This window comes from Centruroides sculpturatus, unplaced genomic scaffold (genome assembly GCF_000671375.1).
Source record: "Centruroides sculpturatus isolate CEXI.00-Female unplaced genomic scaffold, Cexi_2.0 scaffold1737, whole genome shotgun sequence".
NCBI classification, from domain to species: domain Eukaryota; kingdom Metazoa; phylum Arthropoda; class Arachnida; order Scorpiones; family Buthidae; genus Centruroides; species Centruroides sculpturatus.
The window spans coordinates 20,720-41,914 of NW_019385959.1; the positions used below are offsets into that span (position 1 = coordinate 20,720).

Sequence of the window (21,195 nt, forward strand, 5' to 3'; positions counted from 1 at the left end):
ATTTTTTCTTTTTTTTAGATTAATTATTAATTCACATCCTCTAGACGTTATTTACAATCCAACAATATTCCATTCAATAATGGATTTTTTTTCATTTCACAATAAAATGGAATATCTGAGAGATGATTTTTCTTCAGAATATTATTTTGGTTCAGCAGGAAGTACAAGATATGAAACTCTTAAACTTCAAACCAAAGCAGAGATTAAACAGAGATTAGATCAAATATTAGAGGGGGAACAACAAATGGTAATTATAAAAGATTGTTTCATAACTAATAAGATAACGTAATGAAGCATTGGGTAATTTGGATATGATTAGGAATTTTAGAATGTTTTAAAATATCAACAACATTTTAGAATATTTATGATATACAGCACATTGTAAGATACTTTCATTTAGTATTTTTTCATATTTCATTTACAATCTTATAATTATTAATTTTATAATTTAAACATTTTCTGAAAGCATTTTTTATTGCTTAAGAGGTGCAGATTTAGCCTATGATTGAGTAAAGAAAATAAATGAATATATTGGTTATAATGATATAACTTTTAAATTTGCTTAATCAAATTGCCCTTTTTCTCCTCATGACTAGGAAGTGTTTTCATCATCTATTTAATGCAAAATTTTTCATCAAAAAACAATTTATAATTAATTTATATAAACAAAAACATGATGCTTCATCCATATTTATATATCATGCAGACACAAAGTTTTCCTTACAGGCTAATAAGCATTTGTATTTTGTCTTTATAATTGTCATTTGCTTGTGTCAATAATAATAGCATACTATATTTTGAAATAAAAATAAAAAATATTTGCTTTCATTAAAAGCTAGGTGTCTTTATTATCCATATAAGAATATTTCACAGGAATGAGAATAAATAAATTTTTAATTTACTTTGTCTAAACAGTTTTGAAAGTACAGTAGAACCCCCCCCTATAACACTGTTGATAATTCGGTATTATATGAATTCCATGTTGTATGAGTCACTTAGATTTTACAAATACATGTGCCAGACTGTGAATGGCTCACGTATTTGTAAAATATAAGTGACTTGTACAACATGAAATTCATATAATATGGAATTATCAACAGTGTTATAGGGGGTCTACTGTATTGATCAACAGCTATTTACTCCAGTGGAGATTATTATTAAGATTCATCATTTTTTTGTCAGAAGTTGTTAAAAATACAGCTTTTTGAAATTAGTCTTACATTTATTTTGTTTAGCTTTCATTTTCATGGTTTGTTATTGTTTTATTCATATTGCACTAATTCAAACAGCTATTTAAATTCTTTAAAATATATTTTTAAGTACATTTTTAGATCTAAGTCCTTTGTGATAGGATAATTTCAATAAATATTAGTATTCTAGAATAAAAATTTCAACAATTTCAATTCCTGCTTTTTGCATGTGTTAGTTATTCATTGTGGATTAACACCTGAAGTGAAAATGTAATTTATTTTTTCACTTTTTAATTATTGCTTTAAATTTTTTTTATTTCAATGTGAATAATGCAGTAAAATGCTGTAAGTACTAAAAAATATGACATATACTGAAATTCAAAATCATATAAATGAAAAACATAACTGAAGTGTTTTACAATGGAGAAATACTATGCAGAAAATATTTAATGTATAATTGTAAAAAATGCATGATTGAGAAATATATAAATGGTGTTAGAATGTATTTTTAAAACATTTTTTTCCTCTTAAGTATATATTATCATCATCAAATGCTTTGTTTTCAAAATCATTCAACAATAAGCAATCCATCTCATTTTCCACACGAGTTTGAGTCATCAGTCAGTAACATCTTCATCAATGGATCAGTTAAATGAAGTAATTCTCTAGTTCCAACAAAAGACTATCAAATAAAGAAATTTGATAATTAAAAATAATAATTAATTACTCTCAGTTCTACTTTCATTTCTTGTATGGTAACTTTAACTGCTAAAAAAATAGTTTGACTTATAAAAAAAGAAAAGATTCACTCCAAAACTTGTCAACAAATAACATTAATCTTTAAGGGAGTCTACCAGGCCCATAATTCTTAATAACATATTGTTCATATATAAAAATCGATTCACAATAAAACTTTGACCAGTAAAATATTTATTTGAAAACCAAACGTTTTCGACCGTATTCTTTAGCCTTCTTCAGGTTAAACGTTTCGAGATTCGAAAAGCCGTTGTGCTTACGGATTTAAAAGTTTTGGAACATATTCAACTCATTATGAGCATGCATATCAAGCATTGCATAAACAAAATATATTTAAACAATCTTATCTAAACAATCTTATTTTACACGCGCATGAAATGTTAGAAACACCTTTGGCCCCCACAACTCTAATTAAGGTGTTTCTAACATTTCATGTGCGTGTAAAATAAGATTGTTTAGATAAGATTGTTTAAATATATTTTGTTTATGCAATGCTTGATACGCATGCTCATAATGAGTTGAATATGTTCCAAAACTTTTAAATCTGTAAGCATAATGGCTTGTCGAATCTCGAAATGTTTAACCTGAAGAAGGCTGAAGAATACGGTCGAAAACGTTTGTTTTTCAAATAAATATTTTACTGGTCAAAGGTTTATTGTGAATCGATTTTTATATATATTGAACCAGTACCTGGTGAGAAGGAACCTTTACATATTGTTCATATATTGTATAGTTAACAAAAATTCTAGACTCAGAGTTATTTTAAACAGTTTGGTAATCCATGTCTCCTGGAAGGCCAAAATTTTGTAGTAATTAAGATTTTTAACTGTGTCTGGGTGTAATAATTCTGATAAAAGTTTTCCTTGAAAATTACAAGATAATGATAACACATCTTGTGTCATTTGTTTTAGTCATTCTATTATCCATAACTCTAAAACATTTCTTAATTTTTAAAAGTTGTTCAATTTCCAAGTCATATGTAAGCATTTTGCCATTTATAGTCAAAATGTATTTTCAAAGAATTGTCCATTTGTTCTCCATTTTTGCCTTCTAATATTATCAAAAATAACACCAATTTCATTCTTTTTTTTATGCAATTATTGACAAACTGCCAAATATTCTAACTTCACTCAGATCATTATATAAATTTTTTTTTCTCTACTTAGAAACATGAATAGGTTTTATTTTTCAAGGTTATGGTTTAAAAGGTGATGATATTAAACTAATATTAATTCAATTCTATCTAAGATTTAAGTCTTTAAAATATAAAAATTTACCTTTTTCTTGTTCTAATAATTTTTCTATAAATCTAGTTTTTCCCAAAGCTTAAACTTTTCAATTTNCAAAAATGCAGTCAGAGGGCACTGTTGAGTTTGGCGGATGAAAACACTTTGCTGGCTTGAATCGTCATTCCCAGCATGGATTTTGAGCAACATGCATCATTACACCAATGCGGGGCTTGCCAACATGCAATTTGTTTATGGGGCTGGCAAGGAAATAGAGCTGTTGCTCAAAGGATGTACATGGAGCGATTTCCACGCACAACTCGTGATGAAGACATTCAAATGTTCGGCAATTCAGCAGATTCCTACCCAGAAATTGCTCCAAGTACAGTAAATCCTTTGAGCAGCAGCTCCATTTCCTTGCACAGCCTCATACATGAAATGCATGTTGGCAAGCTCTGCATTGGTGTAACAATGCATGTTGCTGAAAATCCTTGTTGGGAATGACAATTCAAGCCAGCAAAGCGCTTTCATCCGTTGAACTCAACAGCGCCCTTTCACTGCATTTCTTCACCCACATTCCTATACGAAATCTGCTTAGTTAGGTCCCCTCTGCTTGCCTTTACATTTCTGACATATATATTGGGTTGTTCGGAAAAGTAATTTTTGTTTTTTTTTTTTAGTCTAGACTANCATGAATAGCCATCGTCCGTTATATAAGAATTTGACATAGAATTTGACGTAGAATTTGGCATATCGTTCGATATGCCAAATTCTTGAGCTATGTACAGGCTATAATTAAATATTAGAAATTAATTAATTTGACTAGAGATAGACAGTTATACTACTCGTATACATCTCATATTAAATTTAATAATTATAAATAATTAATTTTTAATTTAGACATTTTTTCAAATTTAATTTGGAATTTGTCATTAAATTTAATACAAGATGCAGCATAACTGCCTACCTCTAGTCAAATTAATTAATTTATAATATTTAATTATAGACTGTATATAGCTCAAGAATTTGACACGTTGTTTGGCATGTTTATCTATACTAATATTATAAAGAGGTAATGTTTGTAAGTTTGTATGTAAGTTGTAATCTCTGAAACTACTCATCTGATTTCAAAAATTCTTTCACCAATATTTAGAATGGAACTTCAGGGTGGACATAGGCTGTATATTATTCTGTTAAACATTCATATAAATTAAAAGATATCATCTAGGGTTAAGACTTTTATGTCCAACAGATGGCGCTATGAGTACGATGACCTAAGTTTGCTTTTCTGTGAGGATAAACTAAAGCAGATCATCTTCTATCTATCTATATAAATAGAAATGTAATGTTTGTTTGTTCCTACCGATTCCTTTGAAATTTTGACACAACGCTGCATTCAAATACATGCGTTTTTATATATTATACATGTCGAAATTTCCTGCACTGGGGGGAGATGGACAGGATTAAGGCTTACAGTAAAGAACTCTGCTTCTATTTATACTATTTCAGATGCGGTTTTTTGCGTTTTTGATTGCGTTTTAATAGGGTATGTCAAGAGAATGTACACTAAGAAGGGATTTTTCGAAAAATTCCCTCCNTTTCATAAGACGAGATCTTTCTTCGTATGGCAATACCTTTCTTCAACGGACTGCCTCTGTCGTATGGCTAGTTCTCTTCTTCAGTATGGCAAACCTCTTTTCGATGGACTGCCTCTATCGTATGGCGAGCTTCTTGCGTGGCAATACCTCGTTTCGACAGACTACCTCGAGTGGCGGGAAAACATCCCTTTTATTTGCTCTCCAGTAATGTGTGCAAAAACTCGACTCATCATGAGTTGGCCTGGGAAAGGAAATCAACTTCCTTTCAAAATCGGATGTTTTCCATTTTCTAGAAACTTCGTTGAAGTTGAAAATTATTAATTTCTCTTAATTTTTAATCTTTTCTTCAACTTGTTATTTTGATTAAAATGACCCTCTCCCGAATATCCATATTCTCACACTTCTAGCATTTTGTTTTTATTTAAAAAATGAGTTTTTATGTACTTAAAAAAATAAGAAAAGCATGCAATTAAATTTGAAATACAAGCTACAAAATGAAATATGAAAACAATTAAGTGTTTTTGGATTTATTAATAAATTATTTTTATTATAGCAAAACATCATTGCCATAAATAATACTCTTATTATTATTAATTTGATTTATATCTTAGGTAATTAGCTAAAAAAAAACCTGTGAAATATTTTATGTAAAAATCATATCAAATGTTATTACAAGTAGTATAATAAAAAGCTAAAGCTTTTAAAGCCATTTCCACTATAGTTGATATTACACAGAATACAATACAAAAGATTTTCTATAACTCTAATTTCCTTTGCAAATAATAATAGATTTTTTTACTTCTAGACTATTTAAATACAGCATATTATGGTAACAATAAACATATCATATGGTATTAATTTTGTTTATAATTTTCTTCTAAATAGTTTGCAGAAATGTTTTGTACATATTTAGTAAAAAAATTCAAATATGATTCACTAGTCAATAAATTAGTATAATTATATTTGTAAAAATACACACAAACACACATGTACAGTACATTTATAATGTGTTTTCTTTTTTTTTATGACATTATTATGGTTACTACAGAAAATGATTTTTAATCAAATATAAAAAATTATTGATAATGATAAATTCTGTTTTCAGGGAAGAGTATTGCTAGTGATTCATCAGGTGTCTGTACTAGTAATAGTGGTGCAAGTTTTGAGTCTAATGCAGAACATCAAGAGAATACAAATTTTATGTGTGGTAAAGAACACAATGCTATTACACCCGGCCATGTAAATCTCTCTCCTGGTGATATGGTTGAAAGTGAGTTATTTTTCAACTATTGTGAACATAATAGTAATTTGTGTTTAGATAAATCGTAAACATATATAGTTCAACTTTAAAAACTGTTTTATAGTTTTGAATGTAAGAGAGAATAGTCTTTTAGAAGGACAAAGGCAAGAGGGAGAAGAAGGATCATTTTCTACGTCTGTTGAAGAAGTTAAAACTGTAAATGCAAATAATATACCACCGTGTGGCAAACGAGTAGAAGGGAGAAGAGAATTAAATGCCAGAAAAATGAGCACAATGCCAAGGAAATGGAAAATGTGAGTACTGAAGATGACTAGTTTTAAAAATAGTCAGATAAGATGAAAGCTTTTCATAAAATCAGTAATATGTTATAACTATATGACTGCAAAAATCAAGTGTACACATTGATGAAAAGACATATAGAATGCTTGAGAAAAATACTAGGTTAATAAGTTTACTTGGTCAGGATCTTATTTATTGTTGTTTGTTTTATGGTATTTTAAATTAACTGCTTTATTGAAATAATCATTAATTTTATTTTATTAGACAGTTTTACTCTTGACTTTGATAAATTTTCAAACATTTAAAGAGTGGGAGAAATAGGATAGAGTGAGAAATGTGCTTTTAATTAGGCTGCCCTCATGTTTAAGCTGCAAAAGCAAAAGTTGTAAAGGAATGTTGACTTTTCCAGGATAAGGTAACTTATAGGCTGTGACTTACACCCAAGATTTTAGAGTATGACTCCAGAATAAAAATCAATAGAAAACAAACACTTCAGAAATAATTTTGTTTACATAAATCTCATTGTGCACTATACTACAGTTAATTGTACACTATTTGTTGGTCATTTTTGGCAATTTTTATGAATACTTTAAAATTACTTTCAGTATATCATAGAGAAACAAAATGTGATTGAAATATGCATACTTAATTTTATCTCATATCAATTAGACTTTAGCCGAAAAACTTGCCACATTTTTGTTTATTTTCAACAAGCATTTGACAATTTTTGGCTACTTTTGAAACACATTTGGCAACTGCTGATAAAATATACGGAACTCTATCCTTTGCACATGTAGTTGATTCATTAAGATACTTAAATTTTCATGTATTAGTCTNGAAATACCTCTATAAATGGCAAAATGCTTACATATGACTTGGAAATTGAACAACTTTTAAAAATTAAGAAATGTTTTAGAGTTATGGATAATAGAATGACTAAAACAAATGACACAAGATGTGTTATCATTATCTTGTAATTTTCAAGGAAAACTTTTATCAGAATTATTACACCCAGACACAGTTAAAAATCTTAATTACTACAAAATTTTGGCCTTCCAGGAGACATGGATTACCAAACTGTTTAAAATAACTCTGAGTCTAGAATTTTTGTTAACTATACAATATATGAACAATATGTAAAGGTTCCTTCTCACCAGGTACTGGTTCAATATATATAAAAATCGATTCACAATAAACCTTTGACCAGTAAAATATTTATTTGAAAAACAAACGTTTTCGACCGTATTCTTCAGCCTTCTTCAGGTTAAACATTTCGAGATTCGACAAGCCATTATGCTTACAGATTTAAAAGTTTTGGAACATATTCAACTCATTATGAGCATGCGTATCAAGCATTGCATAAACAAAATATATTTAAACAATCTTATCTAAACAATCTTATTTTACACGCGCATGAAATGTTAGAAACACCTTTGGCCCCCACAACTCTAATTAAGGTGTTTCTAACATTTCATGTGCGTGTAAAATAAGATTGTTTAGATAAGATTGTTTAAATATATTTTGTTTATGCAATGCTTGATACGCATGCTCATAATGAGTTGAATATGTTCCAAAACTTTTAAATCTGTAAGCATAATGGCTTGTCGAATCTCGAAATGTTTAACCTGAAGAAGGCTGAAGAATACGGTCGAAAACGTTTGTTTTTCAAATAAATATTTTACTGGTCAAAGGTTTATTGTGAATCGATTTTTATATATATTGAACCAGTACCTGGTGAGAAGGAACCTTTACATATTGTTCATATATTGTATAGTTAACAAAAATTCTAGACTCAGAGTTATTTTAAACAGTTTGGTAATCCATGTCTCCTGGAAGGCCAAAATTTTGTAGTAATTAAGATTTTTAACTGTGTCTGGGTGTAATAATTCTGATAAAAGTTTTCCTTGAAAATTACAAGATAATGATAACACATCTTGTGTCATTTGTTTTAGTCATTCTATTATCCATAACTCTAAAACATTTCTTAATTTTTAAAAGTTGTTCAATTTCCAAGTCATATGTAAGCATTTTGCCATTTATAGTCAAAATGTATTTTCAAAGAATTGTCCATTTGTTCTCCATTTTTGCCTTCTAATATTATCAAAAATAACACCAATTTCATTCTTTTTTTTATGCAATTATTGACAAACTGCCAAATATTCTAACTTCACTCAGATCATTATATAAATTTTTTTTTCTCTACTTAGAAACATGAATAGGTTTTATTTTTCAAGGTTATGGTTTAAAAGGTGATGATATTAAACTAATATTAATTCAATTCTATCTAAGATTTAAGTCTTTAAAATATAAAAATTTACCTTTTTCTTGTTCTAATAATTTTTCTATAAATCTAGTTTTTCCCAAAGCTTAAACTTTTCAATTTTTAAGCCAAATGTTAGTATATTTATCCATTTTAATTTATTCAGTAAACTGTCTTGAAAAAAATCATTCAATAGTTTTATTCTTAATTTCTCATTTGCTTGTTGTTTTCCTTCAACTTAGATTCTAACAATGTTGTTCTAAATTTGTGCTGTTTTATTTGTGCTGTGTTGTGTTAAATTCAGTTGAAAAATTATTAAGTTTCTGTTTTAATGCTTGAAAGTTTTTTTCACACTTGTGAAGTAACTTCCTATTTAATGCAACAATGTCTTTTCAACAATTCTCTGAGATTTCCAAAAATAATCTTCAATTCTAGACATCTTGGGAGATGGGTCATTTGGCAAATGTTGTTTCTTCATAACCAAGGTCAGTTGTTGTTTTGAATTGGTTGATGGAGAAGTCTTAGATGCGACAATGTGCAAAGCACCCCCTATCCTTCGGCACCATATGACCGAAGGGTCAGCACTACTTTGTTGATGCCACATCAGGATTTTGTTACCATTGCATCTTCTAGACATACAAAGAAACCTTGATGGCCATTAAGTTTGCTTTTTGTGTGAGCGGTTGCATATGTAGGTGGTCGGATTCAGGATGGAGACTGTCCAGGAGACAATGCACCCAAAGAAAGAAGTGCACTCAACTACAGCATTTCTAAACAAATACTTGTTTTATTGTGTAGACTAATTTACAGATATTTACAAACTAGCATTAGCTATATAGTGTGATATGTTTAATAAGGTTTTCATACAGCATAAAATATTGGATAAGTTTTTATATAAAAAAGGCTATTGTATTAGGTCCCTAGCTGTGAGAGAGAGAGTTCACACTCATTTGCAAGATGATAAATACCTTGGAATTTCCAAACAGATGAAATTTTTTGAGGAATTCCTAGAAATGTTGCAGATGATGCTGGAGATATTCATTGAGTTTGTAGCTAAGCCAATCATTGTTAGGTTGTCCTTGGATGGAATAACTTTCAGTATAGGTGGATATAAATCCAAAAGTCAGTTATCCAATGTCTTAAACAAATTGAACAACCAGGGAACTGTCCAAGGGAGTCAAGGCCGGCAACTAATGAAAAAGCGAACTTTCTTCAAACAACTCGAGATGACTGATGAACTCTGCTGTCATCATCGATCCTGTTCTTTTATTTTGGGGGTCTTCCCCCTCACTACACTTGCCCTTTTTTGGTAATTTTAAAGTCTGTGTACAATAGCAATTTTTTTTTAGTTAGGTTCCTCATGACACACATTCAGAAGATGTGTCATCTCTGGACAAGGAAGCTAATCTGTGGGAAAAGATAATCATATCTTTTTTGATTTTTTTTCTCTTTTGAAAAATTTTTATTCAAAAATTTTTGTCAAGTCTCGGCTCTCACATAGACATAGGACCAGGATGATTCTCAATAAATAAAAAATTACTTTCTACAACCACTAACCAGTGTGAGTTAGACTAAGCAATAAAAAACAAATGTTTTCATAACACCCTGATGAAAACCTGATGAAGAGCCCAGAAGGAGTTATGAAAACATTTGTTTTTTATTGCTTAGTCTAACTTCACACTAGTTAATGGTTGTAGAAAGTTGTTTTTTATTGTTATCCCGGTGTGGTATGCAGATGTGGATTCTCAATAAAACTTTGAATTAATAAAAAGTATAAAATTATCCAAAAGAACAGCTTGTAACTTCAAAATAAACATAGCATTATACTGTAACACAGTCTCTAACAAACAGTAAGTAAAGCTTTGTAAATGCACTAACACTTGCAGAGATCACAACAACCCTAAATTTTATATTATGTAAATTTTATTAAATAAAGTTTGGTTATAATAATTGAAACTGTCTTCTGATAATATTTGCTAGATTTATTTTGCCACAGCAAGATTGATGAAATTTTGATATGTTGTCTTTGCATATTAAAAATTTAGTAATTTGTATTTTACTTATTATTATTGATATTTATCCATATATACTGTGTGTATAAATATTTTATTATATTTTTTAATTTGAATTAATTAAATCAGCTTATATTTTAANCTAGTTAATGGTTGTAGAAAGTTGTTTTTTATTGTTATCCCGGTGTGGTATGCAGATGTGGATTCTCAATAAAACTTTGAATTAATAAAAAGTATAAAATTATCCAAAAGAACAGCTTGTAACTTCAAAATAAACATAGCATTATACTGTAACACAGTCTCTAACAAACAGTAAGTAAAGCTTTGTAAATGCACTAACACTTGCAGAGATCACAACAACCCTAAATTTTATATTATGTAAATTTTATTAAATAAAGTTTGGTTATAATAATTGAAACTGTCTTCTATAATATTTGCTAGATTTATTTTGCCACAGCAAGATTGATGAAATTTTGATATGTTGTCTTTGCATATTAAAAATTTAGTAATTTGTATTTTACTTATTATTATTGATATTTATCCATATATACTGTGTGTATAAATATTTTATTATATTTTTTAATTTGAATTAATTAAATCAGCTTATATTTTAAATGAATTGAATTTTATTTATGCTCATTTATTTTATTTTATATTAGCTTGGCAAAACAAGTTGGGAAATTAATTTAGCAATTTCGGCTCCTGAAATAATCATTCCTGAAAATTTTCAAGATGAAAATGGAATGGTGGTAAATAAATCTTTAAAATGTTTATTTTGAATTTTAATATTTCTTTGAATGAATATAAAAAAATTACTTCAATTTTTAGGTGGTATTTGACCTAGGAAAACTTCATTTTTATAATACTAGTTATGTAACAGAAAAGAAAAATATGAGCATTTCTGATGATGAAGAAGGTAAAGATTTGAAATAAAATTTAATTACAAAGTTATTATAATTATATATTAAATTTTACAGATTTAATATGAAAAACTGTGATAAGGATGATTAAGTTTATTGATAATTTTTATATTTTATAAATAGTTTTTATAGTCTGTCTCAATTATTACTCTTATATATGTTATAGTGATGTACTGTACAGTAGAACTTTGCTAATCTCAACTAATTGGGGCCTGAATCCAACAGGAGATTAGTCTTTGTTTTCTTTTCCAATGACAAATTTTAAATTTATTTTGATGGTTTGTACACATCATGTATTAACACGTATTACTGTAAATTCTTATGAGCGAGCAGTGGTATTGCTGTTATAAGAATAATCAGAAAAGGTAATTTCTTTTTAACTTTAGTCTGGAGTAATAAAAGTAGTTAACTTTTGTTTCAAATTTTCCATTTTGTTATTTTTTGACAATTGAAAGAAATGACTGGTTTTTTTCTGTTATCACTTGATGATAAATTATATTTTTTTTCTAGACTGTTTTTATGATATATCCACTTCTCCATTCCTGTTTTATTACATTAGAATTAATTACCATCAGTTTTTAATTCTTCAAAACTGTTTATCTTATTTTTTAAAATTTTATTGTAATGTTCTCCAAAGATTGATCTTATAAAAATGGATTTTTTTCACCAGTTCAGGTTTTTTCAGTACAAGCTGCCATAACTTTCAAACAGAAAATATTCCCTATTGGCTGTTGATTGATGATGTCTATCCATATGAAGTCTACTTATCCAGTTTTATGATTTTAACTTCTATAAATGGGTTGTTGCTAGACAACACTATACAGATCCATTTTGTTGGACTTACACATATAAATAGATCTGTATAGATTATAGTGAAAACTGGTTTTATATTTATTAGTATATTTATATTTATAGTGAAAACTGGTCTTTATGATACTATGGTATTAAAAGAAAAACACTTCATTTAATTGCCCATGAGTATTTAATCAAGTAATGTGTAATTAAATGAAACTGTTTGCATGGACAATTATGTGGACAATTAGTTATTTCACAGTAACTAATTTGATTTTTATCTACTTTAATTTCTATGAAGTGAAATTGTAACTAGATTTATATAACTTAAATTTAAATTTGATGTATTTATCTACTCTCAATTTTGAAACTCTGTTCATATATCTCTCTTTATTACAGAAATGTTTTATTAGAGCATATTTCATGTATTAGATATTAAACTTGTAATTAACTTTTTTTTGTACTTTTTATTTATAATAATTAGATTTTCAGTATAATAAATATTTTACTATTATTTGACTCAACTGTTTAATAGGAAGATCAAATAAATGTGGTCTAAATGAATTTAAAATAATTGTTTTCTTAGACTTTATTACACCTTGTTCAACACCTCCCAAAGATGAATTAAATGAAGAAGGGATAAGTGAAACAGATTCTCAGTGGAGTGATCAAGTATTTTCAGATCTTAAATCAATTACAGAAGAATCATTAAGGGAGAGATTTTATGAAAAGTGAGTTAAATTTTGTTTTTGACTAAATATTGATGCAAATGTGAGGCTCCCACTTACTGCTAACCTGATTTAATTAGCATTCTTGCAAATAAAATTATTCACTTGACTAACAAAATTGTGCACACATTTGTCAAATTGTGAAAGGACCTTCCATGGTTTCTCATCACATCATCAAATTTGAAATTACATTTTGTGGCAGCAGTTCAAACACCTGCTTACCAATAAGATGTGTGTTAATGATTATCTCTCGCTTATTTTCCATAAGCATTGTACTCTTGTTAAGGTGTGTATTAACCTGTCCTATGTTGTTCCTGAAAATATTTGTGTTGACCTCATTGACCTGTGTGGGCAATCCCGAATATTTTCGTGTTTACATCGGAACGTTTTTGATACTAGATGTCGCTATGCGTCACAATTTTTATATTAAAATGAACTTTTAAAATATAATTTTTTTTGTTTCTATATTATTCAATATATTTATTTTGTTTGTGAAACATAAAAAAATAATTTTTACGATACAGTAAATACAATTATTATTTTAAAAAAAATTTTAGGCTTAACAGTGACAAAAATTCAACATGGTGTCACAGGCAACAAATAAAAATTTCAACATTGAATAGGTTAATGTCATTTCACAAGATTATGCTTTGTTAGTAAATATTTTAGATATAGTTATCTACAGCTTTTGTTGTTACGTTTAGACCTTTTACTGTTGAGATAGTATAAATCAGTAATTATTCAAGCAATAGAAAAAAGTCTAGCACTTATGTCTATCAACATAGCTGAAAAGAATGCAACAATAAACTTAATATTGTATTGTAAGAACTGATTTATATAATAGCTTTTCTTGTAACTCTGTAATGTGAAGATGTGTCAAAATGATATCATCTTTTTGCACACAATGGCTGCATTCAGCAGATTCAACAGTTCCAGAACTGTTGAATATTTTTCTGCTGAATGCCCTCTATAATAGCACTGTTTTGGAACATGTTTGATGTTTTGACATTACATTTAGTAGCGTCTTTTATTTATGTTACCTATTGTTAGCGGCAATTGATCAATGATGGCTGTTTACTGTTCAAATTTATATGTCACTCATCGTTCAGCAGATGTAAGCTAGGTAAAAGCTCATTGCTGAATGCAGCCAATGAGTGATAGACATTACATGCAAGAACTTAAATCAGGTTTAAATTAATGCATCTGAGTACACCTAAATTATAAATAAATTGCAGAGTGTAATACAGAAAGTTTCTGATATTATCATTTCCTGCTTCAGCTAAAATTTAAAAAAAAAAGTTCCCACACAATTAAAATTTTGTATATTTGAACATTCTCAAAGTTTAGTCAAATTAATTTTATTTGAATTTTTGCAATTATCCTTTCCTTTAAGTTTCATCAAATTGCAAACAATTAAGCGTTTTTGCTATTGATCTAAATGAAAATCTTATATCTTTTGCTGTCATTGCATGAAACTGATGTTTAATTAGAACTCAGAATAAAATAACTTCTTATTTAATGATTACATTTCAGATAAATTATTTAAATTACTTTTTATTACTAATATTGAAATTAATTTAACATTATGGGATAGGAAAGATAATTTCTTTATTTATCAAAACACTTGTCCCAATAACTCCAGTTAATTATAGTCTTTAAAATGAATAGTTTCTAATACATTACAATAATTGAATTTTCAAAAGAAAAACATTTCAATTATTAAAAATTTGAAGGATTTCTTTAATTGTAAACCAGATTTTTCTTGAAATTTTTATTTCTGTTTCAAACAAAAATTCAATATTATGAAAAATAAATAAATAAATCTCTGTATGGTGATAAATATAACTTTTCAAGTATAGTTGAAGTATTTTAACTCTGTTTTATAGAATTGGCTCAAAACATAAAACTGAGATGTTTAACTTAAAGTTTCATGTCTTATTAATTTAAAATTGATATTATATCATGTTTCTCCTATTTTAAGATACAATCTGATTTTGAAATCAAATTAAAAATATTTTTTGTGGAGAGAAAGCTTTAAAAATAATCAGTTCTGATATGTTTTGTTGAGTAAAAACAAGTTAGAAAAGTAATACAAATGCTGTTAAATTGGCAATATTGTTTAATTACCTAATTTGTAACTGATCATTCTGTATAATCAATGTTGATCACAATGTTAACTGGAAGACATTTTAAAAAGATTTAAATTGAAAGCAGTCATTTGTAATAACTGACCATTTTGCAGTATAACAAAAAACATTTATTATTGATGTATATATGATCAAAAAGTATTTATTATTGAGGCATGTGTGTCTACTTATAATGATTGTTGATTTGGATTGGACTGAAAATTTAAGACACAACTGATTATCAGATGCACCTCTATTTTCAATAAATAAAAATGGATTAAAAAAACATCTTAAAATGAGAGAAATGTAATTATATTAGGTTTAAGCTTTTTATATTTATTGTTTATGTAATTTTAATCATTTGCTTATATAAATATTTTTTTATTAAATTTTAGTATTTTTTTTTTTTTTTTAGATATACTTTGAAATTAAGTGATATGCAAGTCTTAGTCAGTCAAATGAAAGATAATTGGAGATTTGCTCAGTTAAGAGGAACTAGCATTTTACATGTACTCGATCGTTTTTCTGTTTCCCTTCAAATGGAAAGGTATTAATAACTGTTTAAATATTTAATTAAAATTAAATAAATAATGATTTCATCTTGAATATGAAGAAAAATTAGTTCTAAAATTGTAAATTCTATATTTAGAATTAATTTGTAAAAATATTTTGAATATTTATTTATTTATTTAAACTATAAGAAAAATTATCATGAGAAAAAGTTAAAGTAATTTGAAAAATTTAATTTGAATTTATAAAACTAACTTATAAATTCAATAGCAAAAGACAACAATTCTGCCATATGTTCATTTCAAAATGTATTATGGTGAATTTTAATCAAATTCAATATTACTTTATTAATAAAAGAATATTTGAATTTAGGTTTAGAATCTCACCCAGATTTTAGAAATTCTGCATTATCATCAATTGTTTATTTAGGAAAAAAAATCTTGTGAACATCACTGAATATTTATATTTGTAACAAAAGAGCATGATTGACATAATATAGTGCCAAGATATACAATAATCAACACAAATAGTTGCTATCATTATATAAATTTTTAATGAATTGAAAATAAAACTTTTGAAAAGTAAGCCTTTAAAAAAGAAAAAAAAAAGAATATTATTCTGGTTAATTATCGTAATTGTCACTTGGCATTCAAGGAATATTGCTATATAATTTAAAAATTTCTTAATTTCTATATTTAAAATTTTGTGATACACATGTCCTTATATAGCATGCACTAAGAAGTTGTAGAATTAGAAAGGCTAATTATTCTAAATCTGGAAACAGTAAGAAAACAAATGTTGCAATCATTAGTATAATTAATGGTCTTCATTATTAATTTTAACTTTATCTCTAAAAATTATTTATTTAAAAGTAGTTTTCAGTTAGTTTGAAATTCTGTGTAATATTTGTATATTTTAATATTAAGACAAGTTCTAAAGACTTATTTATTTATTATAATAGTTTATTTTTTTAGTTTCAAATTTTAGAGAATTGAAAAATTTAGTCTTAAGTTGTCTTACAGAATGATAATTTCATGTCAGAGAATACAAAATGATAAAGTATATTGCTTAAATGATGAAAAAAATGAATTTAATACAGGAAACCTTAATATATTTATTTGTCTTTTCAAATTTAGACAGTTGATATCAACAAAAAATCCTAATTGGCCAAATATCACAGTATATGGAAAACTTCCAAAATTGGTTGTCCATGTCAGTGAGAAAAAGGTAATTTACATTTATTAATATTGTAAATCAAATGTATTAAAATATAAAGCAGTGCTCCTAAAAATATGTACAGTACCAAAGTCTGGCAATAAACTTGCTTATTTGAAGGAAATTTCTTCCTGGAAAGCTAGAAAGAAAATTTACAAAATCTCTTATTAAAGTAGGAAAGTTTTGAATTTTTACAGCAAATAAATGACTAAAACATTATTTAAAATGTTAACATTTTAAATCATTGTTAATGTCACTGTTTTAAATCATTTTAAATCATTGTTAATGTTTTATATTTAAAGTTTGGTTTAAATAGAAAATGAAAAAAATTTTTTAAAGTGAGTTTTAAAATTTGATGATATCAAAGTCAACTGCTTAAAGTACCATTGCACAATATTTTAAAATTTATTTTTGTTTGCTGAATTTTTATAATTTAGTATGCAAGAGGTGATTTAGAAGCACCAAAGTAACGTACAAATGAGCAAGCATCTGAAAGTTGAGGAATACTTGTATTCAGTTTAAATTTAATTAAATTAGTACGAAGATTATTTTTATTAAGTTGTAAGTTATTAAACTGTAGGGAAAATTTGTAATATTAATATATAATGCAGTTCTGTAATGTTTAACAGTACTATTAAACTTTTTATTAGTCTTTCCTTACAGAAATATTACTACTATAATATGATTTAAATGAAGAATTTTTCCTGTAATAAATTTGATAGAATTTTATATATTATATAAAATACAAAATTCTTTCATTTTCAAGAAGAGAATATGGTAAAAATTGTATGGCATCAATTAAGATAAAGTGTAATTTTAAATGGTTTCATCTGGAAGGGCATTTTCAAAAAATTATTCATGATATCAGTTTATTGCAAAGCATTCAACAAAGTCTTTTGGTTCATTCTCAAGTGGTCAATGCTCACCATAATGCTCTTTTGCTCATCTCTTGTCTTACTGCAAATAATCATGGAGTGAACACCAGATAGATATCTACAAAAGAGTACAGAAACAGTATGGCTGACATGCTTTTGCTATACTTTTTTACAGTCATTTAGTGCACAATTAGAATATTCAGTCTTTGATTTTTTTGAATGTTTTTGAATCTGAAACTAAAATTATCACTAACATTGAAAAGTATTTTTAAATAGTTGTAATATTTTGTATTATTGTTTTATTTTTCTTTTTGTTTTAACTTATTTGAAATATTGTTATATTTAAATAATAATAGAAAATTATAGATTTTAAATGAATTTTTTTCTCATATTTTCTGCTAGATCAAATATTTTATATTTTAGGTCTTATTATATATAAAAATATGTTATGAATTTTAGATTTTCTACTACTGTGTTAATGTTGTTGTTTTTTAAATTTAGATAGATTGTCTGAAAACATGTTTGGATATTATTAGCACTCCATTAAATTTGGATCCAAAACCAATTAAAACATCATCTCCTAACTTTAATTTAGCAAATACAACAATGAAAAATCTAAGTGTGATAAGTGAATTGGAAGAATCAACTACTAAGTAATTAAAATTGATAAATAAATTTTTATATAATTCAGAAATTAAGTACAGTACAATGAATTTGTTCTTAAATAGAGTAATGTTCCTTCCGATCTTTTTCATATTTTATAAATTTTTTAATAGTTTAATTATGATATAATTTTTGAAAAGAGAGACATTATATGAATTAATGTATAAATATGTATAAATTGCATTCCATTTATAGAGAATCAATGTTAAATGAATTTGATGAACAACCTATGCAAGAAACTTTATTATTGCTAATGTGGTTTGGAATTGATGAAGTATCTTTTGAAGTTCAAAGCCGAGGTATTATTTTAATTTGTATTATTTTTAATATTTTGATGTAAAATAGTAATAATATCAAGTTTGAAGCGAAATAATTTATTAGTGTTACAGTCTAGAATTATTTATACATTATTATTATCAACAACTACTTCATGTACATTATTATTACTTAAAACATTTAAAATAATGTTTGCCCTTTTTTGGTAATTTTAAAGTCTGTGTACGGGCCGTATCAATCTTATAGCTAGACGGTTAATGCTCGCTTAACAACTCATTCAAATGCTATTTTATATAATACTTATTTTCTATATTTTGTATATTTAATTACAAAATATGGAAAATAAAATTGGTCTTATACACTGCATTACATAAAATAATGAACATTAATTTATGTAACGCAGTGTATAAGACCTGAAGCAGACTTATCAAGAAGGTTGAAAACATTTGTTTTTTCAATTAAATATTTCTGGAATTTAATATATTGCTGCTGCTGCTGTCTGTCTAGCTGTTAAGTAATATTAAGATTCGTGATCACGTTTAGTTTTATTAGTATTAGATTATAAGTAGATGTAAATCTTCCTACTAACAGCCACTTGGCACTAACTTCTACACTTAGCTATTTGTGGCGGCACTCAATTATTGGTGTTTGCTACACTCAGGTTTTCTTTTAGACCTTTTGGGGGACTACAGCCTTGCAGTCTAAAAACTGCATGCTAACATCAAACATAGAGGGTACTGTAGTCATACGTATGCCATTCAGAGGGATCCTACCTTTCTCATTCAGAGGGATCCTACCTTTCTCTACTGTCCATCTCCTCTCCCTCCTTCTTCCCCCTCCTCTTTCCCTTACCCTCTTTTCTGTCAGCTAAACACTTCATGTCTTTATGTATGTACATATGCTTATTTATTATTCCACTTTCAGTTTTTGTAAGCTTTTATCTTCATCTGTTCTGTAAATGAAAGTTTTTTAATATTTACTCTAATATATATTTTATTCTGCCCTATTTTTAATTTATAATTTTAAGAGATAACAAGAGAAATTGTAATTTTATATTATCTATTAAATTTATAAGAAAATTTTTAAAGTATTTTTTTTTTAATTCTTAATTTTTTTTTTGACTTTCTTTTCTTTTTTTATATTTCAGAAAGGTCAATAGCAGAATTACAAGTAACTGGAGTTAAAAGTAGTTTTTCTAAACGTCCACATGATACATCAATGACATTATGTGTTCATAGTTTATTGCTTGTTGATGCATTGCAAACCTTTGGACCTGATTTTGAATTACTAATTGCTTCTCATAGAAATGTTTGGTAATTAAGATTTTAAATATTAGAATTTAAAATATTTTATGTACTGTAATCAGTATCTTTTATTCAATTATAGTTTCTTATATTTTGATGATGCATTCTCTTTTTATTGAAACTATATGTAATTTTCAAAGTATTCAGTAATCAAAGTATCAAATCAAAGAAAATGTTCAAAGTTTTTAATTATAATAGGTGATGATGCTTGATGCACAATTTTTGTTAGATAGAACTGACATTTTTGTAATTTTTGTAATAGGAAAATAATTAGTAATAAGCTTAGTTTTTATGTATATGTAATTTATTAAACACATAGTGTAAATTCACAGATTTTTTAAAGAAATTTGCTGAAAATAACAAACATTAGGCAGAATGGGATAGTTTAACATAACAGATTATTTTTTGTTGGCTCTTACAAATGATAACTCTCATCATCAGTTATGCAAGAGTCATATACAGAGTATTTCAGAATTTCATATAGTTTTGGCTCTATTATGTTGATGATTTATAATTTTTCTCTAAAACAGTGATTTACTATTAATCTATGTTATGTTTTTAGCCTGCACTATTATGGTTTTTTGAAAATCAGAACAATAGTTGAAATTTTATTATATTATTTTTTTATTTAGATTGATCATTTTTATAGAAAATCTGTATATATATTAAAAGCAAAATGCTCAATTCCATCAAAACTGGAACCAACACTTTACAAAGAAACTGTGTTAGTAGGTCACACCAGGCCACTGATGGGGTCTACAATTTTTCACTCAAAACGACCACCTGTTAACTTCCTCTGTGGACTTGGCATAAATTTGTGGAAAGTGTTAAAAAGGGAAAGATGTGTATTTGTGTAGGGATAGGAAACAAAAAGACTTCACTTTTGACTCAGACTTGTGGTTGAAGAGATGGCTGTTCATTTGCTTTCCTAACAACTATTCTTTAAGTTTGATTTTTGAATAATAACCTTTGGTTATGTACAGGATACATATATAGTTTTAGTTTTTATATTATTTTTAGTAATTTTAATCTATCTGTGTACAATATATATTAAAAGCAAAATGTTCTGTCACCACCACACATATTGGGTTGTTCAGAAAGTAAGTTCGTTTTTTTCCATGGGAAAAAAAAAAATATTTTTATAATAAATAAATATTTTGTTGAATTATTTATCGACCATTTTGGTCAAATATTTGTTGTCATC

The 21,195-nt window shown here is 27.0% G+C and overlaps 1 protein-coding gene across 1 annotated transcript in view; it reads left to right on the forward strand.

Moving 5' to 3' along the window:
• Nucleotides 1-21,195, forward strand: part of LOC111612811 (vacuolar protein sorting-associated protein 13D-like) — a 132,431-nt gene that overhangs the window by 19,863 nt on the left and 91,373 nt on the right. The window contains exons 6-14 of the mRNA XM_023354068.1: nucleotides 19-247; nucleotides 11,242-11,331; nucleotides 11,411-11,498; nucleotides 12,881-13,025; nucleotides 15,564-15,695; nucleotides 16,795-16,885; nucleotides 18,250-18,401; nucleotides 18,607-18,710; nucleotides 19,835-20,000. Coding sequence (XP_023209836.1) covers nucleotides 19-247; nucleotides 11,242-11,331; nucleotides 11,411-11,498; nucleotides 12,881-13,025; nucleotides 15,564-15,695; nucleotides 16,795-16,885; nucleotides 18,250-18,401; nucleotides 18,607-18,710; nucleotides 19,835-20,000 — 1,197 coding nt within the window. The remainder of the gene's footprint in view (nucleotides 1-18; nucleotides 248-11,241; nucleotides 11,332-11,410; nucleotides 11,499-12,880; nucleotides 13,026-15,563; nucleotides 15,696-16,794; nucleotides 16,886-18,249; nucleotides 18,402-18,606; nucleotides 18,711-19,834; nucleotides 20,001-21,195) is intronic.